General features: G+C 43.5%; 2 protein-coding genes across 2 annotated transcripts in view; one reads left to right on the top strand and one right to left on the bottom strand.

Moving 5' to 3' along the window:
* Positions 1 to 631: 631 nt before the first annotated feature.
* On the top strand, positions 632 to 7,825 carry foxn4 (forkhead box N4). The gene is made up of 10 exons (XM_037482112.2): positions 632 to 1,551; positions 2,092 to 2,192; positions 4,451 to 4,617; positions 5,070 to 5,185; positions 5,265 to 5,375; positions 5,669 to 5,796; positions 5,918 to 6,014; positions 6,096 to 6,303; positions 6,393 to 6,794; positions 6,883 to 7,825. The coding sequence occupies exons 2-10, from the start codon at positions 2,113 to 2,115 to the stop codon at positions 7,131 to 7,133; spliced, it is 1,560 nt and encodes a 519-aa protein (XP_037338009.2). The 5' UTR covers positions 632 to 1,551; positions 2,092 to 2,112; the 3' UTR covers positions 7,134 to 7,825.
* Positions 7,826 to 7,864: 39 nt separating this feature from the next.
* The window catches only part of acacb (acetyl-CoA carboxylase beta), an 18,062-nt gene continuing 11,913 nt past the window's right edge, over positions 7,865 to 14,013 (bottom strand). The window contains 20 exon segments of the mRNA XM_062562174.1: positions 7,865 to 8,960; positions 9,303 to 9,439; positions 9,723 to 9,893; positions 10,033 to 10,187; positions 10,286 to 10,398; positions 10,498 to 10,675; positions 10,773 to 10,908; positions 10,998 to 11,094; positions 11,195 to 11,291; positions 11,377 to 11,497; positions 11,602 to 11,745; positions 12,017 to 12,127; positions 12,209 to 12,329; positions 12,425 to 12,522; positions 12,657 to 12,926; positions 13,013 to 13,135; positions 13,223 to 13,378; positions 13,526 to 13,627; positions 13,630 to 13,731; positions 13,822 to 13,992. Coding sequence (XP_062418158.1) covers positions 8,834 to 8,960; positions 9,303 to 9,439; positions 9,723 to 9,893; positions 10,033 to 10,187; positions 10,286 to 10,398; positions 10,498 to 10,675; positions 10,773 to 10,908; positions 10,998 to 11,094; positions 11,195 to 11,291; positions 11,377 to 11,497; positions 11,602 to 11,745; positions 12,017 to 12,127; positions 12,209 to 12,329; positions 12,425 to 12,522; positions 12,657 to 12,926; positions 13,013 to 13,135; positions 13,223 to 13,378; positions 13,526 to 13,627; positions 13,630 to 13,731; positions 13,822 to 13,992 — 2,730 coding nt within the window. The 3' untranslated portion in view covers positions 7,865 to 8,833.

The following is a 14,013-nucleotide window of genomic DNA, read 5'->3' on the forward strand; positions in this document are numbered from 1 at the left end:
GCCCCTGCAGTCTCCCTACAGACTTCAATGAATTCCAGTTAAATTTCCGCTTGAAAATGTAAATCTCCAACATTTCAAATATAAGTCTGCTATATAAAAGACAATGACCATCTATTAAATGATCAACTAAATCATAGAACATATTAGAGTGAGATATTTAAATTGCAAGTGAACTCATTAAATGTTTCGTAAATTAAACAACGTAATGTAACTTGAGGGGAGTGGACCCCTGGAGTTCCAGTAAGGACCCCTGGAATCCATGAATGCCTGCCATCAGATTGGCCCACTAATGCATTTCTCTCAGAATCCGAGGAATCGGTAATTAAACAAATACGAGAGCTGATTTTCGACACGTATTATCCACCTACGGGAACGAGTCAATTAGTCAACTTAAATTTACACCAAGATCAAATGCTTTCTGTAAAGCAGGTTATTTGTCCACTGTGCATTCAACTCTGACATATTTTTCTTATACTTCATCTTCAGCGAGGAGTTGGACGAATAATCATTTTGTATTTTTTTACAAACAGATAAACACACACACACGCGCACACACACACACGCACACACACACACACACACACACACACACACACACACACACACACACACACACGACTGCCTTTGCCGCCTCCTGCTGCAGCCCCCCGGCCCTCCGACTCCCCCCCTGCGCGCCTCCCGGCTCCTTTTCCCACTGCTGAGAGGAGCAGGACGCGGCCAAGGCGGCGGGAAGCAAATTATCTACAAGCACTTCCCTTAAAAAAAAGTTCCCACTGGCATTCACAGATGCCACCACAAGCAGCGACTCACATCGTTTTAGACCCGATCGAGGGAGCTTACCGGGAATAACCTGTCAGGAGGATATAGTGGAGCGAAACGGATACCTCACGTTGATTCTGATTTGCTTGTTTGTTTTTCGTTTAACACAAGTGCCTTTATGTTGCTTTTATTGCGCTTCATCCGGTTCAACTTTTGTTCTTTTTTAAAACACGTTTTGCCGTATATGTGGGCTATATAGCATCGGCAGGATTAAGGCCTGATCTCATGTACTTTGTGTATTTTATTAAGTTGTCTGTGTGTCACTGGAGATACATGTGACAGCGTGAGACATCCAGGGAACCATCCTTTTATATTCCCATCTCTTGAATCATCATCTTATAACAGGAGGACTTCAATGTCTGCATGCGGAGGAGCGCACGATAACTACACCTTGAAACAAAGCCCCACCCCCCGCCCCCGCAAGAAAAACCAAAACTGAGAACGAAATAAAACCTCAACATCTCTACGTCTGCACTTGCCGTGGCAGGTGTGGATTTATGACGCTTGCGTTGACAGTCATTGCATCAACTGCAGCTGTCAAACTCATGGGAACTTGCTTTGCCTCGAGCGAATGGGAGCTGCGCTGAAGTCTCCACTGCGCATGCGTGAGCGCCGGACCGCTCCAGAGAGGGAAATTTAAAAACGGTGTTTGGAGAATCAAGTGCAACACAGCGAAATACAGTACGTGGGCTCGCGACTGGTTCACACATTCTTCATTATCATCCAAAACAGGTGATTTTTTGAACTCATTGTTATTTCTGTCTATTAGCATCTTGGTCTTTAGGTGAATATTGGCATTGTTTTGTTTTCTTTATTCTTTCACCAGGATTTTCTGTACCCAAGCTAAATTACATTTAAACTTGAGCTAATGTGACTAAAATGGTATGTCATACATGTTATAATGCTTATTGAATACGAGCTATATTTATGGAATATATATATAAATATATTTTCTTCTTTTTTTTCTTTTTTTCTTCATGAAATTCAATTAGGGGGATCTAAAAACATTCAAAACACAATAGGGGCTTTGACAACAAAGGCACACTGATAGCAAATGGTTTACAGAATTCTTAATATGTTTACTCTTGTGTTTGATGTTCATTGAGACATATATTTTAATTTAAAAGGTTTGCTTTTTGAAGAAGTTTAAAATCCTTCGCTTTTCCAAAATCTGAATCATATAATTTGTATTGTGATTATTTCTTTTACAAATCTTGTTGGTCTCAGTTTGAAGAATCCTAAAATGTGATCATTTGTTGATGTTTTTTTCAGTGGTACCACATATCCCAGGAAATGATAGAAAGTGGAATAACATCCAGGATGTCAGGAATAATTGATAATGCTGGGCATCATCCATCTCCACAGGACTACAGGTGAGACTGGTTATTTAAAATATGTGCAGTTCTAGCAGGGCTGTTACCAGTAAAAAACGTCATTATTTTTTGTTGCATCTTAGCAAAAACACTCAAATATGTGATGCCTCAATAAATAAAACCCATATTTTTATTATTCAACCCCTTTAAGGTGTTTCCAAAATGGTCACGGTACAAGCTGTCTAACCCCACTATGTTTAGAAAAGGTAGATGGACAGCTCTTTTTGTGCATGGGGGGGGGGGGGGGGGGGGTTGGAAAAGGACGAAGAGAAAAAAAAATCCTGAAGAATAAATGATTTTCAGTCTGAATGGATCTGTCAGAAACCATCAGCTCTGTTTACACTCCCGCTGTCGGCACACGGAGAGCCTGAGCCTCTTGGCCTGCCGGCTCAGGGGGAGACGGGCGCTCTGGGTCACCAGTATGCACAAGTGGCTCCCAATTAGAAAAGGACATGGGCAGGCAGAGGAGGAAGGAGAGAGGGAGGAGGAGGTGCAATATTTAGTGTTTTTGAACCTCTTGGAAGGCTTGGACGATACATGAAGACACCAGTTCAACATGTTTTGCATCAGTGAGCAATTTCTATGCTGCTGGTTTTGGATGGGAGGGGAGGTGGGAATACCCCCCATGTAACATCTATTTGTTTCCATTGTGTTTGGCCATTTCTTTTACTTCAAATTTAAACCTTTAGTAGATTTGTGACACAAAGAGTGAAAGAGGAATTTTTAAAACAAAAGGGGAAGAAAGTAGCTTTATCATTCAAACCGTCATACACTCCAATTATTAGAAACATAAATGTATACTCTATTATTCTATTGATGGTATTCTATTAGTCCCGCAAGGGGAATTTTTTTTCCCTACAGCAGCATTTTCATATTATAATGCATCAAAATAGTTTTTTGAAAGTTGTAAATAGAAGAAGACTCAGCAGCATTGGTGATAAACTTGAGCTCCACTGAGATAACTTGCAGGGTGTTAAACGTCACATTGCCACCTGCTGAAGTAAGATGATCACGCTAAATCATTAACTGACGCATGCAAGGTGTTCTAGGACGTGTGCTGCCGATTTCTGGCTGCAATGATGTCACTTATTCATCCGGCAAACACAGAGTCCTGACCTCAAACTACATTTGCACCCCCTTTCTGGCCTGGGTGGGGGGAAGGGGGGGGGGTTGGGTCATGGTGGAGGGTTGGGGCGAGGACAGAGGCTGGAAAGGGACAGGGAAGCAGATGGCATCCTATTTGTCCCTCTTATGTGAGGGCTGTCATTCCAACAGATTAATGCAGGGGGCTGAGTAAAGAAAAGAAACGACAGAGACAATCAAGGAAGGGTCTGTTGAAGACAATAGAGCCACGTGCCACTGGGCAGATTTGTCGTTTGGGATACAATAGGTGATCATTTTTCAATAGACAAGGCCAACTGTTGCAGGCAACATGTGCTGCTGTCCCATGTTTCAAACGATCTGATGCTTGTTTACTTGTGATTCAGCCAATGGTGAAAAGCGAGACTGTGGTCACCTGATACAGGGTTGATTTTTTTATTAGGAGATTTGTTTTGTGTGTGGACGAGGGGAGGGGGTGGGGGGGGGGTGAGCTCTTACACTGTCCACAGACCCTAACTGAATAGTAGGTGTTGTCATAGCGACCCCAATTACCAAACCTTGCACAGTAAGTGTGTGTGTGTGTGTGCAGAGGAGACTGGAGAGGATTCAAGAGGATTCCTGTCTTTTCTTTTCTTTCTCGTTGAGACTCACCAAATAAAAGATGTGAGGACTGAAAGCTTATTGTAACTGGCAGTGCACTGGTTAAGCAGAAATCCTAGTTTAATCCAATTTATAGCACAGCATTCATAAAATTAGGGATAAAATATGAATTACTACATCAAATGAAATAGTTTATAATTTCTTTTATCCGTGGTGAAAACAAAGTGCTAAAAATCTAAAAATATCTCAACTAACGATTTATTGTGAATGGAAAGCTTGTTTAACTACCTCATTGTTGTTTTAATCAGTCACTGCGAAATAAATTAATCTGCTTTTGGTTAATCCCGTATGGCTGTGTCAATACACGGATTCATTCAGCAGCTTTCAGCTGTTTGCCCACATTTAGACTCATTGCAGTGGTTCCCACTTTGAAGTAGAAAACGTACTATCAAATGTTAGATTTAAATTCCACTTTAGGTCTTTGCGTGTCTCTAAGCTGGCAGCCGTGTTAACCTCCCTCCAAACCTTTCCCCTCCTCCCCCTTCTCCCCCTCGAAGGCTTCTGACCACAGACCCCTCCCAGCTGAGGGAGGAGGACCTCCCTGGGGACCTGCAGTCTCTGTCATGGCTCACCTCTGTGGATGTGCCCCGGCTGCAGCAGATGGCTGATGGCCGAGGCCCCAGTAACGGGCCCTCCCAGGGCAGCTTGTTGGAGCAACAGACAGGTGAGGACAGGGAGGGGACAGGGTAACGTTCAAAAAATGCATCATCTCTCGGATTGGATAAATCACCATTGTCTGCATGTCTAGCATCTGCAGATGAAAACACAGTTTGATAGCAAAAGATAGTGCAGCAACACAATTTTGACGGTTTAACGGTTTTCTAAAATATACCACAGTTAACCTCAGATGAATCTATTTTAATAGTTTTGGTGGGGAGTTTGACTCCTTTGCATATTTTTAATATTGAGGTCAGCAGATAAATAAACGGCATAACATAATGAGTATGCATAAAGTGTTTCCAACTAAATTACCCACCACTTTCCACTCTGTCCCCGTCAAGAAAACTCTGTTATCTATAAGTCTGAAAGCACCTGAAAAAATCTGTTTTTGGTTAAATCTGTTTTTCAGAGAACGTTTTGTTATTCTAATAGGAATGTGTCTGCTTCTTGTCACAGCTCAGCTGAGTAACATGTCTGGGATGACAGCGAATCAGGGCTCCATGCTCCACCTCCAGAGCAACATGCAGCACAGCCCTCTGGGAATCAGCATCATCAACACCCACAGCGGAAGTGTGAGTTTTAACACCAACGCAAATAACTGTACGCGTTATGTTTTATTGGGTCGATTGACAAACGTTCTCTGCTTCACAGATGTCTCCGTTCTCCATGAATGGGATGCCCTCTCCAGGATACCAGTGCCCTACCTCAGTCTACCAGCCTACCCCCCAGCAGGTGTACACTCTGACCCAAACTGGACAACAGGTACAAAACCCTCAACTAATAACGTACCTTGTTCTTATTACATTACATTACATGTCATTTAGCTGACGCTTTTATCCAAAGCGACGTAAAATAAGTGCATTTAGATACATAGAGATACAAACTCAGAAGAACAAGTAAGAAGAAAGTACATTTTCATCAAATAAGCAGTTTCAAATCATGTTATAGGAAAGTGCCATTATAAGTACAATTTTATATTTTGTTGGTAAATTGGTGAAGATGAATAAATGCAAAGGATAAAGCTATTGATTCGTTTTTTCTTTGGTTACTTATAGTGTTCAAGTGGTGGGCTGTATAGCAACGTCTCTTTCAACAACCAAAGTATTTTCACGCAACCTCGCCTGGCTCCACAAGAACAGGAACTGCAGCCCAAGTCTTTTCCCAAGCCAATTTACTCCTACAGGTCAGACCGCACCCATGTGGATGAAATAAAATACCAGACAAATCTCCTGAATTATCTTGTTTAACCGTCTCTGCTTCTACACACTGTTAAATAAAGACTTTTGTTTGGTGGTTCTTCTCAGCTGTTTGATTGCCATGGCTCTGAAGAACAGCAAAACTGGCAGCCTCCCAGTCAGTGAGATCTATAGCTTTATGAAGGAACACTTCCCCTATTTCAAGGTATGATATTCTAATGTAAAAAAGATGGACTAAAAGAGAAGGTGCATGGAGACAAGGAGCCTGACTCATCTCTCATTGCAGACTGCACCTGATGGGTGGAAGAACTCAGTCAGACACAACCTGTCTTTAAACAAATGCTTTGAGAAAGTGGAGAACAAGACAAGCAGCTCATCCCGTAAGGGATGTCTGTGGGCGCTGAATCCGGCCAAAATTGACAAGATGGAGGAAGAGATGCAGAAGTGGAAACGCAAGGACCTCCCAGCCATCCGCCGCAGCATGGCCAACCCTGGTAAGAAACTGATTTATTTGAGGTCTCAAATAAAGGTCTCCTAAATCTTCCGAACATTTTTACTACCATATTTTTGTTTCTTCCTGCAGATGAGTTGGACAAACTGATCACAGACCGCCCGGAGAACTGCAGACGCAAGGTTTTAGACCCCGGCATGACCCGTCTGCCCAGCTGTCCCACTGGCCTGGCGCTGCCCGTCCCAAACCAGATGCAACCTCAGCAATTAGTCACACTGTCCCTGCCCTGTTTACCCATGCACCACCACCACCACCACCACCAGCTTCAGGCCCAGCTCCACGCTCAGGCCCGCCTGGCCCCAATGTCCCCTGCCCCGGCCCAGACGCCTCCCCTCCACACCGTCCCAGACATGTCCCACAGTCCACTCACCCAGCACTCAAACAAGCCAACGGACGATTTCTACAGTATGCATGGGGACACACACACAGAGGTGGACGCACTTGACCCCAGCATCATGGACTTTGCCCTTCAAGGTAAATATGATTTGCAACTGTTTTTTAGTTCTATTTGCGTTGCAGTTTTGCCCCATCCGTACACTCACCTCTCTATCGATGTACTCAGGTAACCTGTGGGAGGAAATGAAGGACGACAGCTTTAACCTGGATGCTTTGGGTACCTTCAGTAACTCACCACTGCGACTATCGGACTGTGACTTGGGAACAGCCAACCTGACTCCTTCCTCCACTGGAGTGAACATGTCGCTGTCAGATGTACAAGTGACGGGCCTCTACACCTCCTACACCACCCAGGACCACCTGTCCTCTCAGTACATGGGCACGCCGGCCAACAGCAAGCCCATCGCCCTCTTATGAAGCAGCTGAACTTCCTCCCGCAGAGTCAACCTGATTCCTTCCACCGTCTGTGGATATCCGTGGACCCAACTGAAGGAAACTGAGGTCAAAGTCCGATTTCTGGTTTTCTTTTTGAGATTCTATACCTACAAATGACACAAACCACACAGCTCTTCTGCAGTCGGCTGGAGGGCTACTTGGAGGAGGAGGTTTGAACATCATTTCACTTGCGGTCCAAAATTGCTACTTAAGAACTAATACTGCTGATGAATAGAGATGTGGCTGTAAGACAAAGTGTGTGAGACCTATGAATTCAAAGACTCGAAGCCCGTTTAATTACGAAGACCGTGGAGATGTATGTGTGCATTAGCGTCCGCCGGTGTTTCTACTGTTCACTCTGCTCTGCGTTTCAAGGCCCTACTATTCTTTAGCTCTGTCTCTTGTCTGTTGTATTGTGCTAGACATTATTGCTGTGATGTTTTATTTATATTTATAAAAAGGCAGCTGGAAAAGGCGATATCTATCATCTTTTGCTGTATATATATGAATGTTTTACATTGCTATTGCCACAGAAAAGCTTTCTTTCAACTGTATTTACTCCCTTCAATCCAAAATGCAGACGTGTGCCAACACTTTGAATAATCCAGATTTTACACATTATTCTTTTACACAATGTGATTATCATGCCTCAAAAGTCTGATGTATATTATGTTCATTAATTTGATCATAATAAAAATCAGTTTTGCCAAAAATATATCAATGACATTTATTAACAAACAGTCTTCAGTGGAATACAATACAAGACAGAGTTGATTTTCATTTCAATTGAATGCCGCTGTTTTTAGCAGAAGAGGCAAATTAAGCCATCACTTAAGCGACTACTTTGGCAATCTTTGTCCAACCTGAATCTTAAGAATTACTGCATCAACAAAAATTAAAGAAAAGCTCAGAAGTATCACATAAAGTGTCACAGTATCTCCTATCATTCGTTACATTGTTTTGTAGAACACAAAACACTACAGCATAGAAACATAGACAGGCTGAAAGTGAAGGGACAGCTGAGTCCATCTTATTCTTAATCTTTTCTTCATTTGCATTTCATAATTTAATACTGGTACATTTTGGTAGTTTTCAGTTTAGTTTTTTAGTTTTTTGTTCAATGCAAAAAACGCTTTTTTGTTAGTTTTACTTTATAATCAATCAAATAATTGATCAGCTATCTGAGTTACATGAACCGTTTAACAAAAGATCTCTATTTAATACATTTAACTAAAAACAACACCCATCCACTAACTAAGGGGTCTCCCACTTTGTTCAGTCTATTGAGTTCCACAAGTTTTCACAAGTTTTCACAAACGCAGTCACACTGTATAATTATGTGCAAATACAGCCAAACGAAGTGTGACATCCAGTTGTATTTTGTGAACCACAACGTTCCTGGATGTGAGAAGCTGAAATTGTTTTCCTCACAAATATAAAAGACAAACTCTTTGTCTGCATGTCAAACTGACCATGACGTCCCTGCAAAGAAGCTTTTCAAAAGGTTTACAACAGGCGGAGCGCTGTAGTGGTTATGTGATTTCTGAGGAATAGGTCACTTTGTGCCCTAATAAATTTTCCATCTCTTTACCAACGGGGTGCATTTAACCGGAGAATCGCTTTTTGTTGTTAAATATAACCCATATATATAATTCAAATATGACCCGATGAAGCTCCGCAGCTTAATTGGTGCTGGTGCTGTCCATAGTCGCAAGCAGATGCGAGAGCTCTGCCCTCTGGGACGGAGTGATGTTCTGGCTCATATGGATGATGCAGTCCATGGCTATGTCAGGGCTGGCCTCTACCAGACTGGAACACAAGAGGAACGTGCTGGAGTAAATCATTGAAAGCGCAAGAGAGTGAAACTGGTCTGAGCTTGTGTGCAGTATTTTCTGTCATTTCTGTGTAAGAAAATCTGACTTTCATGTACCCCATTGAGGTGTCAAACTGAAGATGGACCAAAGAGCTAAAATAAGGAATCTCTTCATTTTGTTTGCTATATATGACTTAAGATTAAGCAATCTGTTCAGTGTAGCGCTAGTGTTTTACAGGCCATGTGGGAGGAATATGACCGAACTGAGGGAGTGATTGGGACTGTATTGTCATAAAAAATAAGATCACATAAATAGGTTACAAAAATGTGGTTTGTACCTGCGGATGTGTTTCAAAGTGTTTTCCCTTTTCAGGTACTTGATGTTCTCTCGGATGCCTGATCGTATGCCATCCTCCTTGGTTAAATGCTTCTCGAGCCACTCAACTACTTCTTTGTTATTATCCCAAAGGTAGGCCTGGAAAAAAGTGGACGGATACACCTTTAAATCTCTGATCAGCTTCAACAATGAGGCACATAAAAAAAAAAAAAAGCAACCACATGTTTTCAGGCCACAAGCAAATACAGCACTAGAACATTATATTAGCTTAGTATGTGTTAATAATGTTCACAGTAAATAACAATGTGGAAAATAGCATTACTTCACAATAATGCAGTCATTTAAAAAAAAAAAAGTAAGAGCAGTGTTTTATTTTGTGGAATTCAATCCATTAGCTCTACAGAGACTGCCTTCAACGTACCTTGACGGTTCCTTCCGTTTCAACAAACCAGCGTCGAAGCATCGACTGCATGTGTCCATCACTGAGGTCTTTGTTGGCCTCAAGAATCTCACATTTCACCACCTGCTCCAACAAGAGCCGACGCAGACGCCAGTAGAAGAAGGTCCGCACGTTCTTCCACTCCAAGATATCCTGCCAGGAGTTCAACTGGAATTACTGCCTCGTGGTTGTATCCCTCGGCCAACCAGTAATTTTACAGTTTAATTTCTGCAATGTTACACACACACATTGTCAGTCATAACATGAGTGTGTTGATGAAGTGCGCACTCACAGTGATGACACCCTTCTCCTGCATCCTTCCTGGGGTATCGTGGAGATCTGCAAACTGCACTGCCACCTGGTGGTAGATGGGCAACAGGAATTCCTCCCTGGCTTTGAGCTTTGTCTCCAGCTCTCTGACCTGCTTGTCAGACAGCTCTGGGGAAGCTGATGGAATAGAAGTGAGTGATTGATCTACCCAAAGGCTTGTCAGAAAGGTTAGGAACAACAGAGAGTTAGTTGGTGGAGAAAGAAATAGCCTTTACCAAGCTGCTCCACCAGGCTCGCGTAGACTGAATCTAGTCTTCTCATGCTCTTCAATAGGTCCTTCCTCCTGAATTTGATCTCCACTGTGCCCTCAGCCTCCAGCACACCACCTCTGGACATAGAAAGCACAGCAGCGACAGAGAGACAAATGAAAGGCTGGTTATTCCCGACCATGTCAATATCCTTTACCAGATATCATTGCTTCATGTACCTGCTCTCCTTGTCTGCATAGAGCTCCATACACAGTGGGTTGATGGTGGGGTCTATCACTACCCATGATCCTCCTCTCAGCTCAGCATGTGGTGGGATGTACACTAGCACCGGCTGATGGAAACCACGGAGGGCGTCCACTATGTAGGCGCCAAACTTCAGTATCTGGTCATACATATCTGGGAGCAAAATTAACAGATTATTTTTTTTAATCAAATAAAAAACACTCATGAATTTAATGCAGTCTCTCTGAAAAGTTCAGTATTCATATGTTACCCTTCATTCCACCAGAGAAGCCCCTCCAGTTGGCAAACACCATCAGAGGAAGATGCTCACGGTTGAAGTCACAAATGGCCTGAGCCGTTTTAAAGGCTGAATCTGGAAACCACACCTGGCCCGCCTGCTGCAGGACCTGACATCGACACAGGAAACACGAATAGAGCTGAAGAATTGAGACCAAACCTGTTTTTTTTTTATAAACCTGTGATGTAATTTACTCACTTTAGATTCTGAATCCAGGTTTGCTGGATCAGCTGGGACAGTGAACTCAACTGTGCGTGTTTCAACGGCAATGACACCGAGGGGGATTCCTCCTAACCTGTTTTCATTCGACCAAGATATTTAAAAAAATCAAGTTTAAGAATTTACAAAACTCATAATATTTCATAGGCGTGTGCCTTGACTGTAGAGCTCTTTACCGTGCCCTGCCCACCACCACCGTCTGAGCCCAAGACTCCATTATCTCCATGAAGGAGCCGTGGTCGAAGAATCCACTCTGCCAGGAACCTCTCACCGCTAATCACATTGATGCAGACAAAAATGATATCAACCAGCTTGACAGCTGCAAAGGAGGGCTTTCATATCACATGTGGACACTCACTGGGGTGAGGTCTCCCAGCAAGCATCCAGCGGGGGTTGTACGGGGCCTTAGTCGGAGTGTATTCTATCTCTCGGTCTACTTGATCTGCAGTTGATATGATGGGCACAGGGGAGTGTTTGTCCTGTAAGGAGAAGAGGTTATATATAGTTAGTGATCCGAAGCATTGGTCCAACTTTTATCGACTTTAAAGTTACACTACATGAACTCGCTCATGTTCAGCGAGACCTTTGGCATGTAGGAGAGCCACTTGAGGACGGTGAAGACGCCTTCAAAGTCATCCGGCGCGGTGGTGTGCGTAACTCCGTTGTTGTGCATGATCTGGATTCCTCCGAGCTGGTTGTTGGATGCATAGACCTCTCTTCCCAAAACCTGCACACAAGCAGAAACTTGGCCATTGGGCTAAACAAATTCGCATCCCACACGGACTCTCATTGGGACAAAGATTTCTGTAGGCTGTTTTATTTTGTTTTGATAAAACTTCCCAGTAAGAACACTTCATTTTGCTTCATGAACCACTGAGCAACTTCAAATGAACAAGATAGTCTCCAACACTGTAAGCAGCTAAAACATTTTAATATCTATAAATATATTTTATATTTTGCTATTCATCAATAGCAGTGGAATTCTTTACCTAACTTACCTTGTTCAGAGCACCTGCTCCAGTCAGGATAATGTGAGAGTTCTCCACCTGAATCACTCTCTGTCCCAAACGGACCAGATACGCTCCGATTCCAATAGCTCGACACGTCACCTGTTAGGGTAGAAGAATTGGCTCACGTGACGACAACCTTTGTTATTTTTACTCACAGGAAAATCAGATATATATTCTCACCATGCTAATTGTAATAATCTCTTCATACGCCTGAGAGGATTCTCCAGCAATGGTGCCAGAACCTCGCAGGTTCTCGACCCCGAGACCATCGTCCTTCCCGAAGATGTCTGTGATGATGTACCTGACACAGAGATGAAGATCGTAAAAGACCAAATCTCGGTTATCCTACAGACACGTTAAGGGTTTAAGGTGAGAACAACCAAGGATTTGTCGTACCTGGACTCGCCCCCTTCCTCTACGTGGCGACAGTGAACAGAGTTGGTGGCGCTGACACAAGTGTAGTCCTGGGGGGTCAGGTAAAGGTACTTGAAGCCCTGCGGGGAAATGGAAATAAGCTTTGATAAGAAATGCACAATCACACATACATACATATTGCTAAAACACTATTTCCTGTCTGTGCCTCAACTTGTATACTGTAAATATTAGTAGAAAACACATCGAAGGTCACCTTGTAGAGGTCAGTGGGGTCAATCCAGGCCACCTGAAACATGTGTTTAAGCTCTTCAGCCAGGCCGATGCGTGCTCCACTGTTGGCTGCGATGTAAATGCGGGGAATGCCCTCGGCCCGAGCCAACTCAGATGCCCTGAGGAACAGCTCATCCTCCTGAGGACCAAACGAGCCGATCATGTGAGTGATGTCATTGCAGATGACAATGATGTCTCTGCCCTCTGGGTACTCTGGAGTCTTCATCTTCATCTTGAAGGCAACCATTCCCACCTGGTGAAGAATAGATTGTAGTGATTTTCAGCATCAGCACATTTAGAAAGCATAAACCGACATGAATGGTTTAATAAGCATCCTACATCATTGTCTCCAGGCAGGCGGTTCATCTGCACAAGTTGACCTTCAGGGTCCAGAACCAGCTCGGTGCACATCAGCACATCTTTGGGGTATTTTTCCCCTGGACCCCACAGCTTAAACAGCGCCTACGAGAATATTTTAAGTAGGAGTCAAAGTATTAGACAGATAACAACAGATAATGAAATAAACATAATTCAGTAGGTTTGCAGTACTTGTCTGAACATCTCAGGAAAGTCATAGACGTATGTGGTCCCCAGAGTTTGTGCCTGGAAGCGTTTGGCCTGCAGCAGGTCTTTGGTCACATACGGCGTGTTGATCAGCATGCCATGCAGAGGACCCTGCTTATCTCCATATGACTGGAACATGATCTGAAAAGGGAAGCCAGTGATTCACATGACAATGAACCATAAACCAACGTGCATAACAAATCCCCTGCCACATGCCACATATTATGGATACAATTGCTTTCTTACAAAATGCTTTGATTTGGGGCCACCTTCGTCCACTGTCCTCACCTGTCCAGAACTTGGGTTGGTGACCTCTTTGTACAGACTGATGTCCAAGTAATAGCCAGACTCATTGGTGAGAAACAGGCGGACAGGAATGGCATTCCCGGTGTGGGCGTCAGACGGATGTTGATCTTGAGCTCAGCCTGCATGACGCGCAGCTTCCAAAGACGGCTGCCATAGCGCATTACCATGGAGCGAACCGACTCCTCTATCTGGAAGGTCCCAAGAAGAGGACATAGACCACTGAGAGATAATACTGGTGTATGCAGAGAAGTCATCACATTTAGGTGCTGGACACTGACTTTAGAGGGGTCCATTATGACAGTGGGGACGAAGTTGAGGAAGATGTGATTGCAGTCTGTGCGGACAGTGGTGTTACTGAAGGCCACCTCCAGCTCATCCATGGCCTCCAACAGTAGACGTTCTCCCTCATTTTGAAGATATTCGAAGGACGCTTCCTGGTTGTGTAGAAAAAGCAAACATGTTTTTTTGTT

Source organism: Pungitius pungitius, chromosome 5 (genome assembly GCF_949316345.1).
Source record: "Pungitius pungitius chromosome 5, fPunPun2.1, whole genome shotgun sequence".
NCBI lineage: Eukaryota > Metazoa > Chordata > Actinopteri > Perciformes > Gasterosteidae > Pungitius > Pungitius pungitius.

Excerpts from the sequence above, each read along its gene's own strand:
- foxn4 (XM_037482112.2), top strand. The coding sequence starts at position 2,113 with ATGATAGAAAGTGGAATAACATCCAGGATGTCAGGAATAATTGATAAT. Across the intron at positions 2,193-4,450 it reads CCATCTCCACAGGACTACAG|GCTTCTGACCACAGACCCCT; the intron begins GTGAGACTGGTT and ends TCCCCCTCGAAG. Across the intron at positions 5,186-5,264 it reads TCAACACCCACAGCGGAAGT|ATGTCTCCGTTCTCCATGAA; the intron begins GTGAGTTTTAAC and ends TCTGCTTCACAG.